Genomic DNA, 15,750 nt, shown 5'->3' on the forward strand with positions numbered 1-15,750 from the left:
CAGCATGTTCTTTAAAATATGATCTTTTGCTGAAAAGACATGAAGAATATGATTAGGGTGTGATATTGCTGAAAAACTTAGTTGGTGCAGATAATTGTGGTTGCAGCAGCAGAGTGTGCTTCAATTATATTTGCCTATTCAATTAAGTCATACATACAGAAGGTATTTAAATGAATGCACAACAATACATTGAGTTTGTGGGAATGGTTGTGCATCAACATACATTAAATGCTCCTGGTGCCTCCAGTGCATCCATAAAGTCAGTCTCACCTGGCATGCCTTGTTTAGACAATTGAATTGCTTTTTTAAAGTTCTTGTTCAATGATTTACATGAGTTCTCTCAGGTTTATCTTGCTCTGCTGTTTCTTGATGTTGGTCCCAGATTGATTGCTCTTGTTTCTCAATTTCTCACTGTCCGTCCCACAGTGATGTTTCTTGTTGAGTGGTACGAGGCCCAGTCATCAGTAAGAAATCATTAGACTGAAGTAATTTAATAAACCACAGTTGGTGGGAATTTAAAGGATGTGAGCAATGAGTTGAGTTTTCATCTGTAAGAAGTGCAAGATTAGATAAGTGTGAAAATTAAATGTGAAAGCAATCAACAAGTCACTATCTGTGACAAATGAAATGAAGAGCCATATGATTAAATATTCCTCTCAAGCCACTGAACCTTCAACTTGATCGAACGTGGCTTGTAAAAAAAATAATCCTTTCATTATGTTGACCTTTTGTATGATATGTAATCTTGTCGAAGAGACTACTTTGTAAAAAAATCTAGGCCGACACTCCAGTGCAGTGCTGAGGGAGTGCTGCACTGTCGGAGGCGCCGTCTTTCAGATAAGATGTTAAACCGAGGCCCCATCTGCCCCCTCAGGTGAACGAAAAAGATCCCATGGCACTATTTTGAAGAGCAGGAGAGTTACCCCCACTGTCCTGGCCAATATTTATCCCTCGATCAACATAATGACCAGATAATCTGTATTTATTATCATATTGCTGTTTGTGGGAATTTGCTGTTTGCAAGTTGGCTGCCGCGTTTCCCACATTACAACAGTGACTACACTCCAAAAGTACTTCTCTGGCTGTAAAGAGCTTTGTGACATCCGGTAACCATGAAAGGCGCCATATAAATGCAAGTCTTTCTTTTACTTCTATCATCTCATTGAAGCATCACTCAGAATTAGTTATCTGGGGTTACTTTTGGTGGTGAAATTTCCATCTTGGTCTCAAGAATGCTCAATAATCCATTGAGCATTAGAGTTAGGATGAGGACATGGAGTATTGCAGATTCTCCTGCCACATGAAGGGTCAAGAAGATTACTGATATATTTCTTACGTCCTCAACTTTTCATCAGATCCCTTTATTTAAGAGCATTTCCACAAAACAATTCGATAAGTGTCTTCATCTTTATTGCATGGCCTGTAAACTATTATCATTCTGAAGTGTGCCATGCAATTAAGATACTCTAGTGAGTAATCTGTTCTGTTCAAAAGTTTTCGATGACTTAAGATGCAGATGAACATTTGAAGTATTGTGAACAAATTTCAGCAAACATACATTAACCTAATGTCTGCTGTTAACTTTCGGACATATCTCCTGTGGAACACGATGCTTCCATTCTTGGGAATGTTGAAATATTATCTGTGGAATTTAAAAAGTCAAGCTTGAATAATAATGAGCATAACATTAAATTGATTTCCTGGAGTATTTTTTTTGTTAGATTACTTTTGGCTGGTCTGGGTGAAATTGAGTTTTAGCTTCTTGGAAGTTTTACTTCTGATTATAGAATCATAGAATGGTTACAGCAAAGGAGGAGACCATTTGGTTCATCGAGCCCGTGCCAACTCTCTGCAAGAAAGCCTTTTGAAAGCCACGATTGAGTCTGCCTTCACCACCCTTTCAGGCAGTGCATTCCAGATCCTAACCAAATGCTGTGTAACAAAGTTTTTCCTCATGCCTTTGGTTCTTTTGCCAATCACCTTAAATATGTGTCCTCTGGTTCTTGACCCTTCCACCAATGGGAACAGTTTCTCTGTTGAGAATCATGATGATTTTGAACACCGATATCAAATCTCCTCTTGACCTTCTCTGTTCCAAGGAGAACAACCCTAGCTTCTCTAGTCTATCCATGTAACTGAACTTCCTCATCCCTGGAACCATTCTCGTAAATCTTTTCTACATCCTCTCTCAGGCTTTTACATCCTGCCTAAAATGCGGTGCCCAGAATTGGACAAAATACTCCAGTTGAGGCCGAACCAATGTTTTATAAAGGCTCAGAATAACTTCCTTGTTTTTGTACTCTCTGCCTTTATTTATGAAGCCCAGGATCCCAGAAGCTTTTTTAACCGTTTTCTCAATCTGCCCTGCCACCTTCCAATGATCTGTGCACATATACCCCCAGATCTCTCTGTTCATGCGCCCCCTTTAGAATTGTACCCTTTACTTTATATTGCCTCTCCTTGTTCTTCCTATCAAAATGTATCCCTGCACTTTTTTGCATTAAAATTCATCTGCCATGTACCACCCATTCCACCAGCCTGTCTATGTCCTCTTGAAGTCGATCACTCTCCTCCTCACTGTTCAATATACTTCCAAGTTTTGTGTCATCTGCAGAATTTGAAATAGTGCCCTGTACACCCAAGTCCAAATCATCAATATACAACAAGAAAAGCAGCAGTCTTAGTACTGATCCCTGGGGAACCCCACTGTATACCTTCCTCCAGTCCGAAAAACAGCTGTTCACCACTACTCTGTTTCGTGTCACTGAACTAATTTCTTATCCATGTTGCCACTGTCCTTTTTATTCCATGGCCTTCAACTTTGCTGGCAAACCTATTGTGTGGCATTTTTTGGAAGTCCATGTACACCACGTCAACTGCATTGCCCTCATCAATCCTCTCTGTTACCTCATCAAAAAACTCGATCAAGTTAAACATAATTTGCCTTTAACAGATCTGTGCTGGCTTTCCTTAATTAATCCACACATGTCCAAGTGATAATTTTGTTCTGGATTATCATTTCTAAAAGCTTCCCCATTACCGAGGTTAACCTAACTGGCCTGTAGTTGCTGGGTTTAACCTTGCACCTTTTTTCGCCACCTTTTAAGGGATTAAGTAAGTGCAGAAGGGCTAAGCGATCCCACAATCAGCAGATCAGATCAAAGCTCTGCAGTTCTGCCACATCTAGTCATGAATGGCGGTGGACCATTAAACAACTAACAGGAGGAGGAGGCTTCATGACTATCCCCATCCTCAATGATGGCGGAGTCCAGCACGTGAGTGCAAAAGACAAGACTGAAGCGTTTGCAAGCATCTTCAGCCAGAAGTGCCGAGTGGATGATCCATATCGGCCTCCTCCTGACGTCCCCACCATCACAGAAGCGAATCTTCAGACAATTCGATTCATTCCACGAGAGAAGGCCAGGACACAGGTCGACCTGAGTGGGAGTGGTGGCATAAAGGAGAGCTGAATAGTGAGTTTAACAAAACAGAAAACAAGGAGCGACATCACAGGACAGCAGGTAGATGACTGGTTGGTGAGTATTACAGCTCCTTTGCTCTCTCGATTAGGTAAGTGGATTAAATTCAGAACTGGAAGAGTATTAACTACTATAACTTTATTGAATTAATAACTTAAACTAAATTAACTAATACAAACTACAAATTAAAAGTAAAAATAATCATTTGAATAAATACTGTAATTAATTGTATAAATAAAACAAGGTTGATAGAGATAGCAGGACTGGTGATGTGTCGTAATTGCAGCATGTGGGAGTTGGTAGAGACCAATGAGATCCCAAGTAACAATATCTGTGGTAAATGCCTGCAGCTTGAGGAACTAAGGGTCAGAGTTGTTGAGCTAGAGTCTGAGCTGCAGACATTGCGATGCATCAGGGATGGGGAGAGATACCTGGACACTTTGTTCCAGGAGGCAGTCATACCCTTTAGGTTGAGCAGTACTTTAGAGTTAGTCAATTGTCAGGAACATGAGGGTGTGACTGCAAGTCTGGAAGTATGGGGTCCCAGGATATAATGATGGAGGATCCTCAGCCCTTGACCTTGTCCAATCGGTATGAGGTACTTTCTGCCTGTATGGATGAGAACAAGGATTGCAGAGAGGATGGGCAAATTGCCCACGGCACCATAGTACAGGAGACCATTCAAGTGAGGGGAGTAAAAAGGAATGTGGTCGTGGTAGGCGACAGTATAGTCAGGGGGCTAGATACTGTTCTCTGCAGCCATGATCGGGAGTTCTGGAGGTTGTGTTGCCTACCAGGTGCTAGGGTTAATGATATCTCCTCGCGGCTGGAGAAGAACGTAGAATGGGAGGGGGAGGATCCAGTTAGAAACCAATGACAAAGGTAGAATCAGGAATGAGGTTCTGTTGAGGGAGTTTGAGAAGCTAGGATCCAAATTAAAAGGCTCAAAGGTAATGGCCCTGAAATTCTGGTCTCCCCGGGTCCGAAGGCATCGCAAAAGCTGGTTTTCGACACGCAATGCGTATGTGCCGAAAACTGGCTTTTCCGATCTGTCAAGTTTCTGGCTTGACAGATCGCACGCATCTCGGCAGCAAGGACATTCCCACAGCAGGGATTGGACTATTTGCCCATCTCCTGCCCAGTGAATGTCCTTAAAACTCTTGTGCCTGGTAAAAGCAGGCACATAGCCTACTTTCACCAGCGTAAGAGTTTTAAAACAAATCAAAAACATATAAAAATGTATTTTTAAATTTTATTTTTATGTTAAAAGCCCTGCCCACTCAGGTAATTTAATTTTGAACCATAATTAATACTTAAAAAAAAAAATAGGCAAATATTCTTTTTTCAAAAACATTTCTATCAATCTTAATTTCTGTAATGTATTTAAGTGAGGTGTTTTAAAAAAAATATATATAAATGTAGTGTTTGGGGTGTTTCTCATTCATAGTAATAGGAGTTTCGGACTTACAAAACTCCTATTACTATGAATGAGAAAATACTTTACCGTGATTGGGTGTCCAGGCCCACATGAGTCCGACAGACGTCCCAATGTGAACGCCCCCCGTTGCGCAAGAAGAAGAGGCCTCGAGTCCGGAATCTCTGGTGAACGTTGACCAAAAGGTAAGTGCGCATCTTTTCTCCCATTTTTACTCGAATGCCAGCGGGAAGAAGGAACCAGGATTTGAGGCCCAATAATCTCTGGATTGTTACCTGAGCCACGTGCAAATTGGCACAGGGACAAACAGATTAGAGGTTGAGATGTGTGGCTCAAAGAATGGTGAGAGAGGAAGGGGTTTCAGTTCATGGGGCACTGGCACCAGTATTGGGGAAAGAGGGAGCTGTTCCATTGGGACGGGCTCCACTTAAACCAGGCTGGGACCAGTGTCCTGGCGAACTGAATAACTAGGGCAGTAGACAGGGCTTTAAACTAATGAAGGGGGGTGGGAGGATTCAGGAAAGAGTAAATTTAAAAGCAGCAAGAGAAATGTCAAGTCTCTAAAGCAGAGTCGAGTTTGGGGTAAAATAAGCAGAGTGCCCGCTCCCCATAACCCTTTATTCCTTTATCGCTCAAAAATCTGTCTATCTCTGCCTTAAGTATATTCAATGACCCACCCTCCACAGCTCTCTGGGGCAGAGAATTCCACAGATTTACAACCCTCTGAGAGCAGAAATTCCTCCTCATTTCAGTTTTAAATGGGCGGCCCCTTATTCTGAGACTATGCCCCCTAGTTTTAGTTTCCCTTATGAGTGGAAATATCCTCTCTGCATCCAACTTGTCGAACTCTCTCATTATCTTGTATGCTTCAATAAGATCACCTCTCATTCTTCTGAACTCCAATGAGTATAGTCCCAACCTACACAACCCATCCTCATAAGTCAACCCCCTCATGTGACATCTTCAAAATTGTTGCATTCACAAACCCGTCCTGTTTATAATTTAGAAAAAAATATTGTGGATATTCTGTGGTTTTCTCATAATGAACTCTTTTACAATGAGAGGAATGTTATACCATGTAATGAACAATGTAGTATTGTCGCTAAGGTGGAGCTGTTCTTAACTTAGCCTATCCCTTTAATGCCACAAAGTCTCGTTGTGAGAAATGCAAGGGTCAAGCTTGGAGTTGTTGTCTGTGTGCCAGGAATGAGAGTACAAGGTATGAGACTCGAGTTTTTTCAATATAGATTTATTAGAGAAAATTATACTCTCAGACATCATATATGATGATGTAAAGACTGCGGACGACTTCGCATTACAGTTGCTGAGTTCAGCAGGTGGCCAACCCTTGATCTTCCCAACTTCACGTTACAATCTTACGGTTATTATCCCCTTAGCTAAAGGCCATTACATTTTACACCTTCCATGACCTTGACCCTTGGTTTACATTAACTTCCATTAGCTCAGTTTTCCAGAGATCTGGCCGTCATTCATCTACGTCAATGAGGGGGTTAAGACATAACATAAACTGCTTGTTTAACTACATCTAGGATACAGGATGAAAGCAACAAAGACAGATTATTGTATATAGCTGAAGATCAGAACAACGGAAAGACTAAGCACTTGAAGTTCTGTGCTAATTTTGGACATGTTTCTGATAGTGCAAAAACTTGTTTTTTTAACCATGAAATGGAGTCCTCCATATAAAATGGAGCCTGAACACAATTTGACATAGCATAACTTCTCTACGCTCATTATGTTACAGCAAAGTGACTTTATCATGTTCATGTTTAGGTTCTTCACAGTTGTTGAGAGAAGTTTGCAGATAACAGGGTGCTTGTCCAGCCAGAAGAAACCAGCATGAAATGACTACTCTTCTTTGTCCTTTTTTGTATATATACTGCTGACATTTTGAAGTGTGACTAAAACTGTCCAAAAATATCAGTTATATCAAAATCACCCATTTTTCCAATGTGAATATTCATTAAACTGAAAAGAGAAAAACATTATCCTGTGCATGAAGCCAAAGTGAGGATGGGAAGGGCATTCCACTGAAAAAAATAAATACATAATTTGTTTTAACTTTGGCGACACAAACAACAAAGCATAGCTATTACAAAAGCAAAATACTGCGGATACTGGAAATCTGAAATAAAAACAGAAACTGCTGGAAATACTCAGCAGATCCGGCAGCATCTGTGGAGAGAGAAACAGTCAACGTTTTGGGTCGATGATGTTTCGTCTGAACTGGAAAAAGTTGAGTTCTAACAGGTTTTAAGCAAATGCGGAGAGGGGAGGAAAGAAAGAAAGGAAGGAAGACTTGCATTTATATTGTGCCGTTCACAACCACTGGATGTCCCAAAGCACTTTACAGCCTGGGAAGTACTTTATGAAGTACAGTCACTGTTGTAATATAGGAAACGCGGCAGCTAATTTGTGCTCAGCAAGCTCCCATAAACAGTATTGTGATAATAACTAGATAATTTTTTTTTAGTGATGTTGATTGAGGGATAAATATTGGCCAGGACACTGGGCAAAACTCCCCCGCTCGTCTTTGAAATAGTGCCCTGGATTCTTTTACGTCCACCTGAAGGAGCAGACAGGGCCTCCGTATAACGTCTCATCCAAAAGACAGTGCAGCACTCCCTCAGTACTGCAGTGGCGTGTCAACCTAAATTTGTTGTGCTGAAGTCTCTGGAGTGAGACTTGAACCCACAACCTTTGGACCTGGAGGCAAGAGTGCTACCAACTGAGCCACTAGCTGACACACAGCAAAAGAACAAAAGGGAAGGCAAGAACGGTTAAAATACAAAAGGGAGGATGGTGCAAGGCAAAGGGAGATGGTAATGGACTCGTAAAGAAACAAAAGACAAGTCTAGAAGAGGTGTAATTGGGAATAGCAGAATCATCTACAGCTGTCTGAAAAATTGGTGGTTGAGGTTATAATATTTTTTTGAGGTTATGATCTCCGCTGTTGCTGTCTGTCTCTCTCGAAAGTAAAACTTGGAACAGTTTAATTCAGCAATGAATAATATTTGAAATGCAAACATTAGCTGAAGAAAAAAATTGAGAATTTTAATCCACTCACTGGAGGAAATATTCCTGATGCCTGGTGGAAAATTGGGCAACTTTAGACCAACATCTCCTGAGACCTACAGTAATAGCTGTGGGCAAAATTATTAATTTAAAAGACAGAAGTTTTTTTGTTCATTCATGGAATGTGGATGTCACTGGAAAGGCCACCATTTGTTGCACATCGTTAATTGCCCTTGAGAAGAAGATGGCGAGCCGCCGCCTTGAACCGATTACTCCCACAGTGCTGTTAAGTTGGGAGTTTCAGGATTTTAATCCAGTGACAATGAAGGAACAGCGATATATTTCCAAATCAGAATGGTGTGTGATTTGGAAGGGATCTTGGAGGTGATGGTGTTCCCATGTGCCTGCTGCCCTTGTCCTTCTAGGTGGTAGAGGTCGTGGTTCCGGGAGGTGCTGTCAAAGAAGCCGTGGTATACACTGCTGCAACAGTGTATTGGTGGAGGAGGGAGTGAATGTTTAAGGTGATGGATGGGGTGCCAGTCAAGCGGGTTGTTTTGTCCTGGATGGTGTCTAGCTTCTTGAGTGTTGTTGGAGCTGCATTCATCCAAGCAAGTCAAGAGTATTCCTTTACACTCGTGACTTCTGCCTTGAAGATGGTGGAAAGGCTTTGGAGAGTCAGGAGGTGAGTCACTCGCCTCAGAATATCCAGCCTCTGACCTGTTCTTGTAGTCACAGTATTTATGTAGCTGGTCCAGTTAAGTTTCTGGTCAGTGGTGTACCCCAGGATGTTGATGATGGTAATGCCGTTGAATGTCAAGGGGAGTTGGTTAGACACTCTCTTGTTGGAGATGGTCATTGACTGCCGCTTGTATGGGGCGAATGGTACTTGCCACTTATCAACCCAAACCTGAATGTTGTCCAGGTCTTGCTGCATGTGGACGTGGGCTGTTTCATTTTCTGAGGAGTTACGAATGGAACTGAACACTGCAATTATCAGTGAACATCTCCTCTTCTGACCTTATGATGGAGGGTTGGTCATAGATGAAGCAGCTGAAGATGGTTGTTCCTCGGACACTGGCGTGATGAACTCCTGCAGTAAAGTCCTTGGGCTGTAATGATTTTCCTCCAATATCCACAACCACAATTTTGGCCATTTGAAATGTCAGCTACTGACTGACAGGGGAAAAAGATGGATAAAGGGGCTTTAATTTTTTTTGTGTGTGTGTGTGTGCATAGCTTGATTGGATTGCCTTCGCCATTCCTTCATTGATAGGTCCACTTGTCTAATCATTCAGAGTTGGTTATTTTTATAAGACGTCATAATTTCTCACTGGTAGTTTTCTAGTTGCTGTATGCACGTTTTGTACATTCCGTACTTCCTCAGTTCTGATTTTACTTGAGTCAATGAATAAAATGTGACCGTGTTTGAAAAATATCTACTCTCAGAAGCCTGCCTTAGGGTTGGGTAATCCTGAAATATTTTCATGTTGCCAGCTTCCTATCTGCACACTTCCAATAACTCACTTTTTACATTATCCAAGCCCTCTTGGGGTGCATTTTAGGATTGGATAAGCTTGCAGAGCAGTTAAACATTGGGTTGTATTTGTGCAAGTTTTCTTTACATGGAACCAAGTCCACACTCAGTTTCGCTTCCCAGCCCTTGTTCTCCTCCACCTCCCACCTTCTCCCCTCCCCCCGACCCATGAGCCATTTTAATTTTAATCAGTATTTTGGGAAATATTTATTGTTTAAAGGAATGCCACTGGTCTATGTACCTGTGCAAAATCAGGCACATTCTTGTACATTAAAAAAAACTATCTATGATAATTCTAGTTTGTCTCCAAACTTTTACTTAGCTAGAGATGCTATGAAGCTTTGCTGAGGTCTCATGTTGAAGTCATCAACCCTCCTCCAATAAATAGGTCTTCTACCGGTTTTACTTCCTTATCTGTCTCGAACTGCTTAAGTAGACTTTTTCTGTTAATTCGAAAATCCAGGTTTCACCATAGATATACGTTTCCAGGCCTTGCTTTATATCTTCAATCCACGAAGTTGCATCCCTTCCCATGTGTGAATCATTATAGGATTTTAAAAAAAATCTTTGCAGTTGTTGTATAAAAATATTTTAAGATTCTAGCTGCTACGGTATTTGTTCCACCTGTAGCCAGCGAATCTGCCTCCTTTCCTTTTTAAGCCACTGGAGGAGAATCACTGAACTGATAAGATATATTGGGCCAGGAGAGTAGGCCCTTCTTTTCTTACCTTATAATCTGTGTCTAGGTATGATTTGAGAAGACTTTATTGTAAACTGAGCTACCAGCCAGTTGCATCTTTTTCAAAATGATTTGATGGTGAAATCATTCTGCTTATAGAATTGGTGAGATACTGAATTTACGAATGTACAAAATTGACAAGTATGAAAAGACTAGGCTGCCCCACACCTCATGATGTCTTAAGCCTTATGACGAAACTGTTCCCAATCTAATCAACTTCACAAGGTTTAAAGGCAAATGTTTCAACCATTTTGTTACTTTAATATATTTCTTCATGGTTTATCTATAGTGCTCAACTTTCCTCACTTACATTTAAAATTTACCTTGCATGTAATAGGGTTACTGCTGTATCCATATGGAGGAGAGATTATCTTTGACTTGATAAAGTTTCTCTTCATAGAATCATACAGCACAGAAGGAGGCCATGTGGCCCATCATTCCTGTGCCAGTGCTTTTGTGGCTGGAGATGTTATCAATTTTCTCCACCAATTTTTCTCCCTCTTTTCACCTGAAACTGATGACTCTTTGCTAGGATACAATTCTACAGTCACTTGATGCTGTCCGATACCTTGCCCAAGTGGCTATTCTTGTGTGAGTTTAACCATCGACTGTCAGCAGGATATTTGAGCATAAGGGGCATTGCAACCGAGTCTCATTCCTGTCCTCGCTTAACATCCACCAATGCATACTTCCAGCAGAGATTGCTGAATCGTGATCCTAATTGAGAACCCTGGCTGATTTTCCTCTCACTAATCTAGGGATGCTGACACCAATTGTAGCATCCTTGACTGAGATCAGCACAGTTGAACCTGCGACCCTTCATGATCTATGCAGCTCAACTACACGCTAGATAAACTTGCTGATCCACCTGGAGAGCAGTATTTTGAAATTTTAAAGATCTATCTTACCTGTATCATTACTGTTGCCCCTCCCTTCAAGATTTTATAATATCTACAGAATATGGCAAGTACTCCCCCCATTCCCATCGTTATTCCACTGAATCTACAAATGTACTAGAAGCAATAGCTTTAAGGCAAGAACATAAAGAAATGAAGGTAATGGACATCCTGCCTAGGTGCTGAAAGGAGGTCTGACAACAATGTATTCGTCAGGATAGATGCCTGTTTAGATTGTAAGCTTGCTTGTTTTAATCATATGGAGATCCTCACTGACACATTTACTGCTAAAGTCTTATGTTTTTTCGTGTGGTGTTAATGGCTTTAGAAGTGCAGCAATCACAAAAAGCAAAACTAAATTTTCTCAAATTTGATGTTGCTGATTTTTGTAAATGCTAGGTCTATCAGACTTAGGGCCCGACTTTGATGGACATACCGCCCGCAGAACACCCGCATACCGCCGAGAATTGGAAATTTTGTGGAAAAACAACTGCATACCACTGACATACCGCCCAGCACGACTTTGGTGACTGACATACCGCCGAGCGGTATGCACACCGTCCGCCAACACTGAAGACCCGACATACCGTCGAAAATGCCAACATTGGTCACTCATTGCCGACGTACCACCCTGAAGCATACAGTTATGGAAAACGGGCTTTTATGCTTAGTAAAGTGGGCGGTAGTGCACGGTGCGTTCATTTGGACATCGGGAGAAGCAGCAGCATTCGGCGGTGAACAGGAACATTGGAGCAGAGCACTGCTGTTGTATTCACAAGAAAAAAGTCAATTTTAAATAGAAGGCAGCTTTTTGGAGGGAAAGAAGGATTTCTGGAGGTTATTTTGTTTATTTAAAAATAGGGAGAAATCGTGAAAAATTGGCAACACCAGAGAGAAGCAGCACTATTTGGAGGAGAACACTGGTGTTATTCTTAGATTCTTTAATTATTATGATTATATTAAAAAGCAAAGCAGCAGCCTTTGAGTGCCTCACTGCTCCTTTTCATTGTCTCTCCTCACTGCCACTCTCTGCGCAAGCGCAGGTGATCCTTGAACCCCGAAGTCGCGGCGAAATACAAGTTTGGAGAGAAAAAATATTTGCGCATGCGCAGTGCGCCGTTATACCGTCGATCAAGGAAAGCCTTTCTCCAGCTCGGCTCCATTCTGCGAGACCGTCCGCTGCGCAACACTCACACAACATTGGCAGACCACTGAAAAGAAGATGGCCAAAGTTGAAGTCTTACGTCTCGGTGGTCTGCCGACGGTGAAAAACCATGGACTGCTGCGATACCACCGGGAACTCGGCAGACCATCGGTAAGCACCAAAGTCGGGCCCTTAGCATTTACGTAGGTATCTCAACAAAATATTAATATGAGAAAAGGTGTTAAATTTGACCAGATTCAGGCATGCAAGATATACACTGCAGGAAAGCGCATTAACAATTGAAATCTAAAATTGCATATTTTGTGCAGATCAGTTGAAAGCTGATGTGGAGATCTGTAACACTCTGATGTTTTACAGGTGACTCTGTGATACAGAATGCTGCGAATAGTGGTGTGGGCCAAGCAGCTATTCAGATAGCCAAAGCTATGGGACTGTTGACCATTAATATTATCAGAGATCGGTGAGTGTTGGGTAAATTTTGTCTGCACAAGTATTCTTGAAAGAACTGAATTGATTATCAAGTGGAATTGTAATTGGCAAGAACAATCAATTTAACATCATCTCAAGTAGTTAGCCAAGACAGTATTATACAGTCAGAAGATGGCTCCTGATGTTTCAATAGCCAAACAGTGTATTTTAATTTCATTGCCTCCTCTCCAGCACTCAGCACAGTTGTTGCATCAGAGAGAAAAGCTTGAAAAAATGCGATTGCATTTTTTTAACACAAACTTCAGAGGTCTTTTCCTCTCTCCCTACACACACTATCAGATCAGATAAGATCACAAAATATATACAAATGAAGCACATTTGGCCAATCCTAGCTCAATCATTTCGCAAGAATGCATAATTCCTCAATCGTAGCACCATTACAGAGGCTTTACCTCTGCCACCCAGTGTGTGTGTGTGTGTATGTGTATAAGCTTTTTGGCATTAGTCCTGAATTTTATTTTACTACTTTGAAGTTGTGGCCGCTTCTGCTACGATCACAATTTAATTTGAAGTCATTTTCAAGTGTAGAACCCGTCTGATTAATTTTTTTCCATTGATCTGCTTCTCCAAGTTACTACTCAGGCAGCCAAGTTCAAAATTACCTCCAATCTGTAATTACCTTTTCTATCTTAATAATTATCTTGTGTACTTCTATGTGGATTCCTCTCAATCACCTTCATACAAGGTTGAAAAGTCCAAGTTTTTCCAATCTTTCCTCACAAATTAGTCCTCTGTTATCAGGGATTACTCTTGTGGCTCTTCTCTGCATCACCTCCAAGACTTGAATATCCCCCATGTATTTCAGAGATCAGAACTGGACACAGGACTCGAGTTGTGAAGCATTTTGTATGGTTTAAACATGATTTCCTCAGACGTATTTTTCTTTTAAATTCGAAATTCTATTTGCTTTATTGATTGAAAAGTTTCCTAGTTTGCCCATTTCTAAATGGGCATCAATGTTTTCTGCTTCCATGTGAAAATAAGTAATTTTTAAACTAAGATTCAAAAATATTTTCCCTGAATAGAAACTGGATTATTTTTGAAAACGAAGAGGCTCGAATCTGGCCATTCATATATGTGTATGAGCTTACGACTTCAGTAATGTAAGAGCCTTTTAATAAAGTGGTAATCCTCTGGGATCCTTCCAGAAATAGGAATGCTTTGAATCATTATGCATTGAACGGATTGTCTGTAAACATTATATAATTAAATATTATCTTCTCATCTCAGTAACTCCAAAACATTTGAACTAATTGCATCAGAAGCAAATATCTCCCATCAGATTCTTGATATATCATGAGCACCAATTTGCAGCTTCAGCAAGATACATTTCATTAACATTTTGTAAGTTCTTATTCCTTTCCTCACGTTGAGCACATTGCTATTTTCAGGTATAGCAGAGCTTTGCTGTTTGTGTATGGATGATTATGAATTTAAGCAGCTAAATATAATTACAATTTGCACAGTGGCACAATACACCATCTTTTTGGACAATAAAATAGCACAAGTGAATGAAAAATATTTTTGAAAATCACACCTTTTCAGTTTTTGATTTGCATGTTCTGTTCTTTCCTGTCATGTATTTTGATGATTTGATTAAGTTAAATATATGAAACATCTTTTGAAAGTAGATAAAAAGTAGAATAGCCAAAGAAGGGATAAGATCAGTTAGAGATGTAGGCCGCGAAATTTGGCACCTTAGCGCAGCAGTTAAGGCTGGTTTCGAAAAAAAATTCAGTCCGCCTCGCTTCTGCTCTTGGTGAGAGCGATAGTGCGGCGGCAGAGGAGGCAGATTGTGGCGTCATTCAGAGTGTAACGTTGATTTGACGCACGAGCTGCCATTTCGGACGTCGCTGCTCCATTCAACACCCTCCTTAAAATGCACAGCTGAATGTGCGTTCAGCTGCATGAGGGATCCCCACCTGCATTATTGAAAGCGAAACATCCGACTTACAGGTAGGTTGATTATTTCTCTTGTACTGGCTTTTGCAGAGTTTGTATGAATAGTGGGTTGCTGCAAGATATTTCTTAAAGTCATTAGTGTTCTGGACATTGGGAAGGTGTTGGCTGCGATTGGAAAGCGACTGAGTACACCACTTGCTTCCAGTCATAGAAACATAGAAACATAGAAAATAGGTGCAGGAGTAGGCCATTCAACCCTTCTAGCCTGCACCGCCATTCAATGAGTTCATGGCTGAACATGCACTTCAGTACTCCCTTCCTGCTTTCTCGCCATACCCCTTGCTCCCCCGAGTAGTAAGGACTACATCTAACTCCCTTTTGAATATGTTTAGTGAATTGGCCTCAACAACTTTCTGTGGTAGAGAATTCCACAGGTTCACCACTCTCTGGGTGAAGAAGTTTCTCCTCATCTCGGTCCTAAATGGCTTACCCCTTATCCTTGGACTGTGACCGCTGGTTCTGGACTTCCCCAACATTGGGAACATTCTTCCTGCATCTAACCTGTCTATACCCATCAGAATTTTAAACGTTTCTATGAGGTCTCCTCTCATTCTTCTGAACTCCAGTGAATACAAGCCCAGTTGATCCAGTCTTTCTTGATAGGTCAGTCCCACCATCCCGGGAATCAGTCTGGTGAAACTTCGCAGCACTCCCTCAATAGCAAGAATGTCCTTCCTCAAGTTAGGAGACCAAAACTGTACACAATACTCCAGGTGTGGCCTCACCAAGGCCCTGTACAACTGTAGTAACACCTCCCTGCCCCTGTACTCAAATCCCCTCGCTATGAAGGCCAACATGCCCTTTGCTTTCTTAATCGCCTGCTGTACCTGCATGTCAACCTTCAATGACTGATGTACCATCACACCCAGGTCTCGTTGCATCTCCCCTTTTCCTAATCTGTCACCATTCAGATAATAGTCTGTCTCTGTTTTTACCACCAAAGTGGATAACCTCACATTTATCCACATTATACTTCATCTGCCATGCATTTGCCCACTCACCTAACCTATCCAAG

At 41.2% G+C, this 15,750-nt stretch overlaps 1 protein-coding gene across 5 annotated transcripts in view; it reads left to right on the plus strand.

Annotated features, from left to right (window-relative positions):
* The window catches only part of mecr (mitochondrial trans-2-enoyl-CoA reductase), a 103,829-nt gene that overhangs the window by 37,688 nt on the left and 50,391 nt on the right, over positions 1 to 15,750 (plus strand). For all 5 annotated transcript variants that reach the window (XM_070898925.1, XM_070898924.1, XM_070898922.1 and 2 more), the window contains one exon: positions 12,642 to 12,744. In XM_070898925.1, coding sequence (XP_070755026.1) covers positions 12,642 to 12,744 — 103 coding nt within the window. The remainder of the gene's footprint in view (positions 1 to 12,641; positions 12,745 to 15,750) is intronic.

Source organism: Pristiophorus japonicus, chromosome 14 (genome assembly GCF_044704955.1).
Source record: "Pristiophorus japonicus isolate sPriJap1 chromosome 14, sPriJap1.hap1, whole genome shotgun sequence".
Lineage (NCBI taxonomy): Eukaryota > Metazoa > Chordata > Chondrichthyes > Pristiophoridae > Pristiophorus > Pristiophorus japonicus.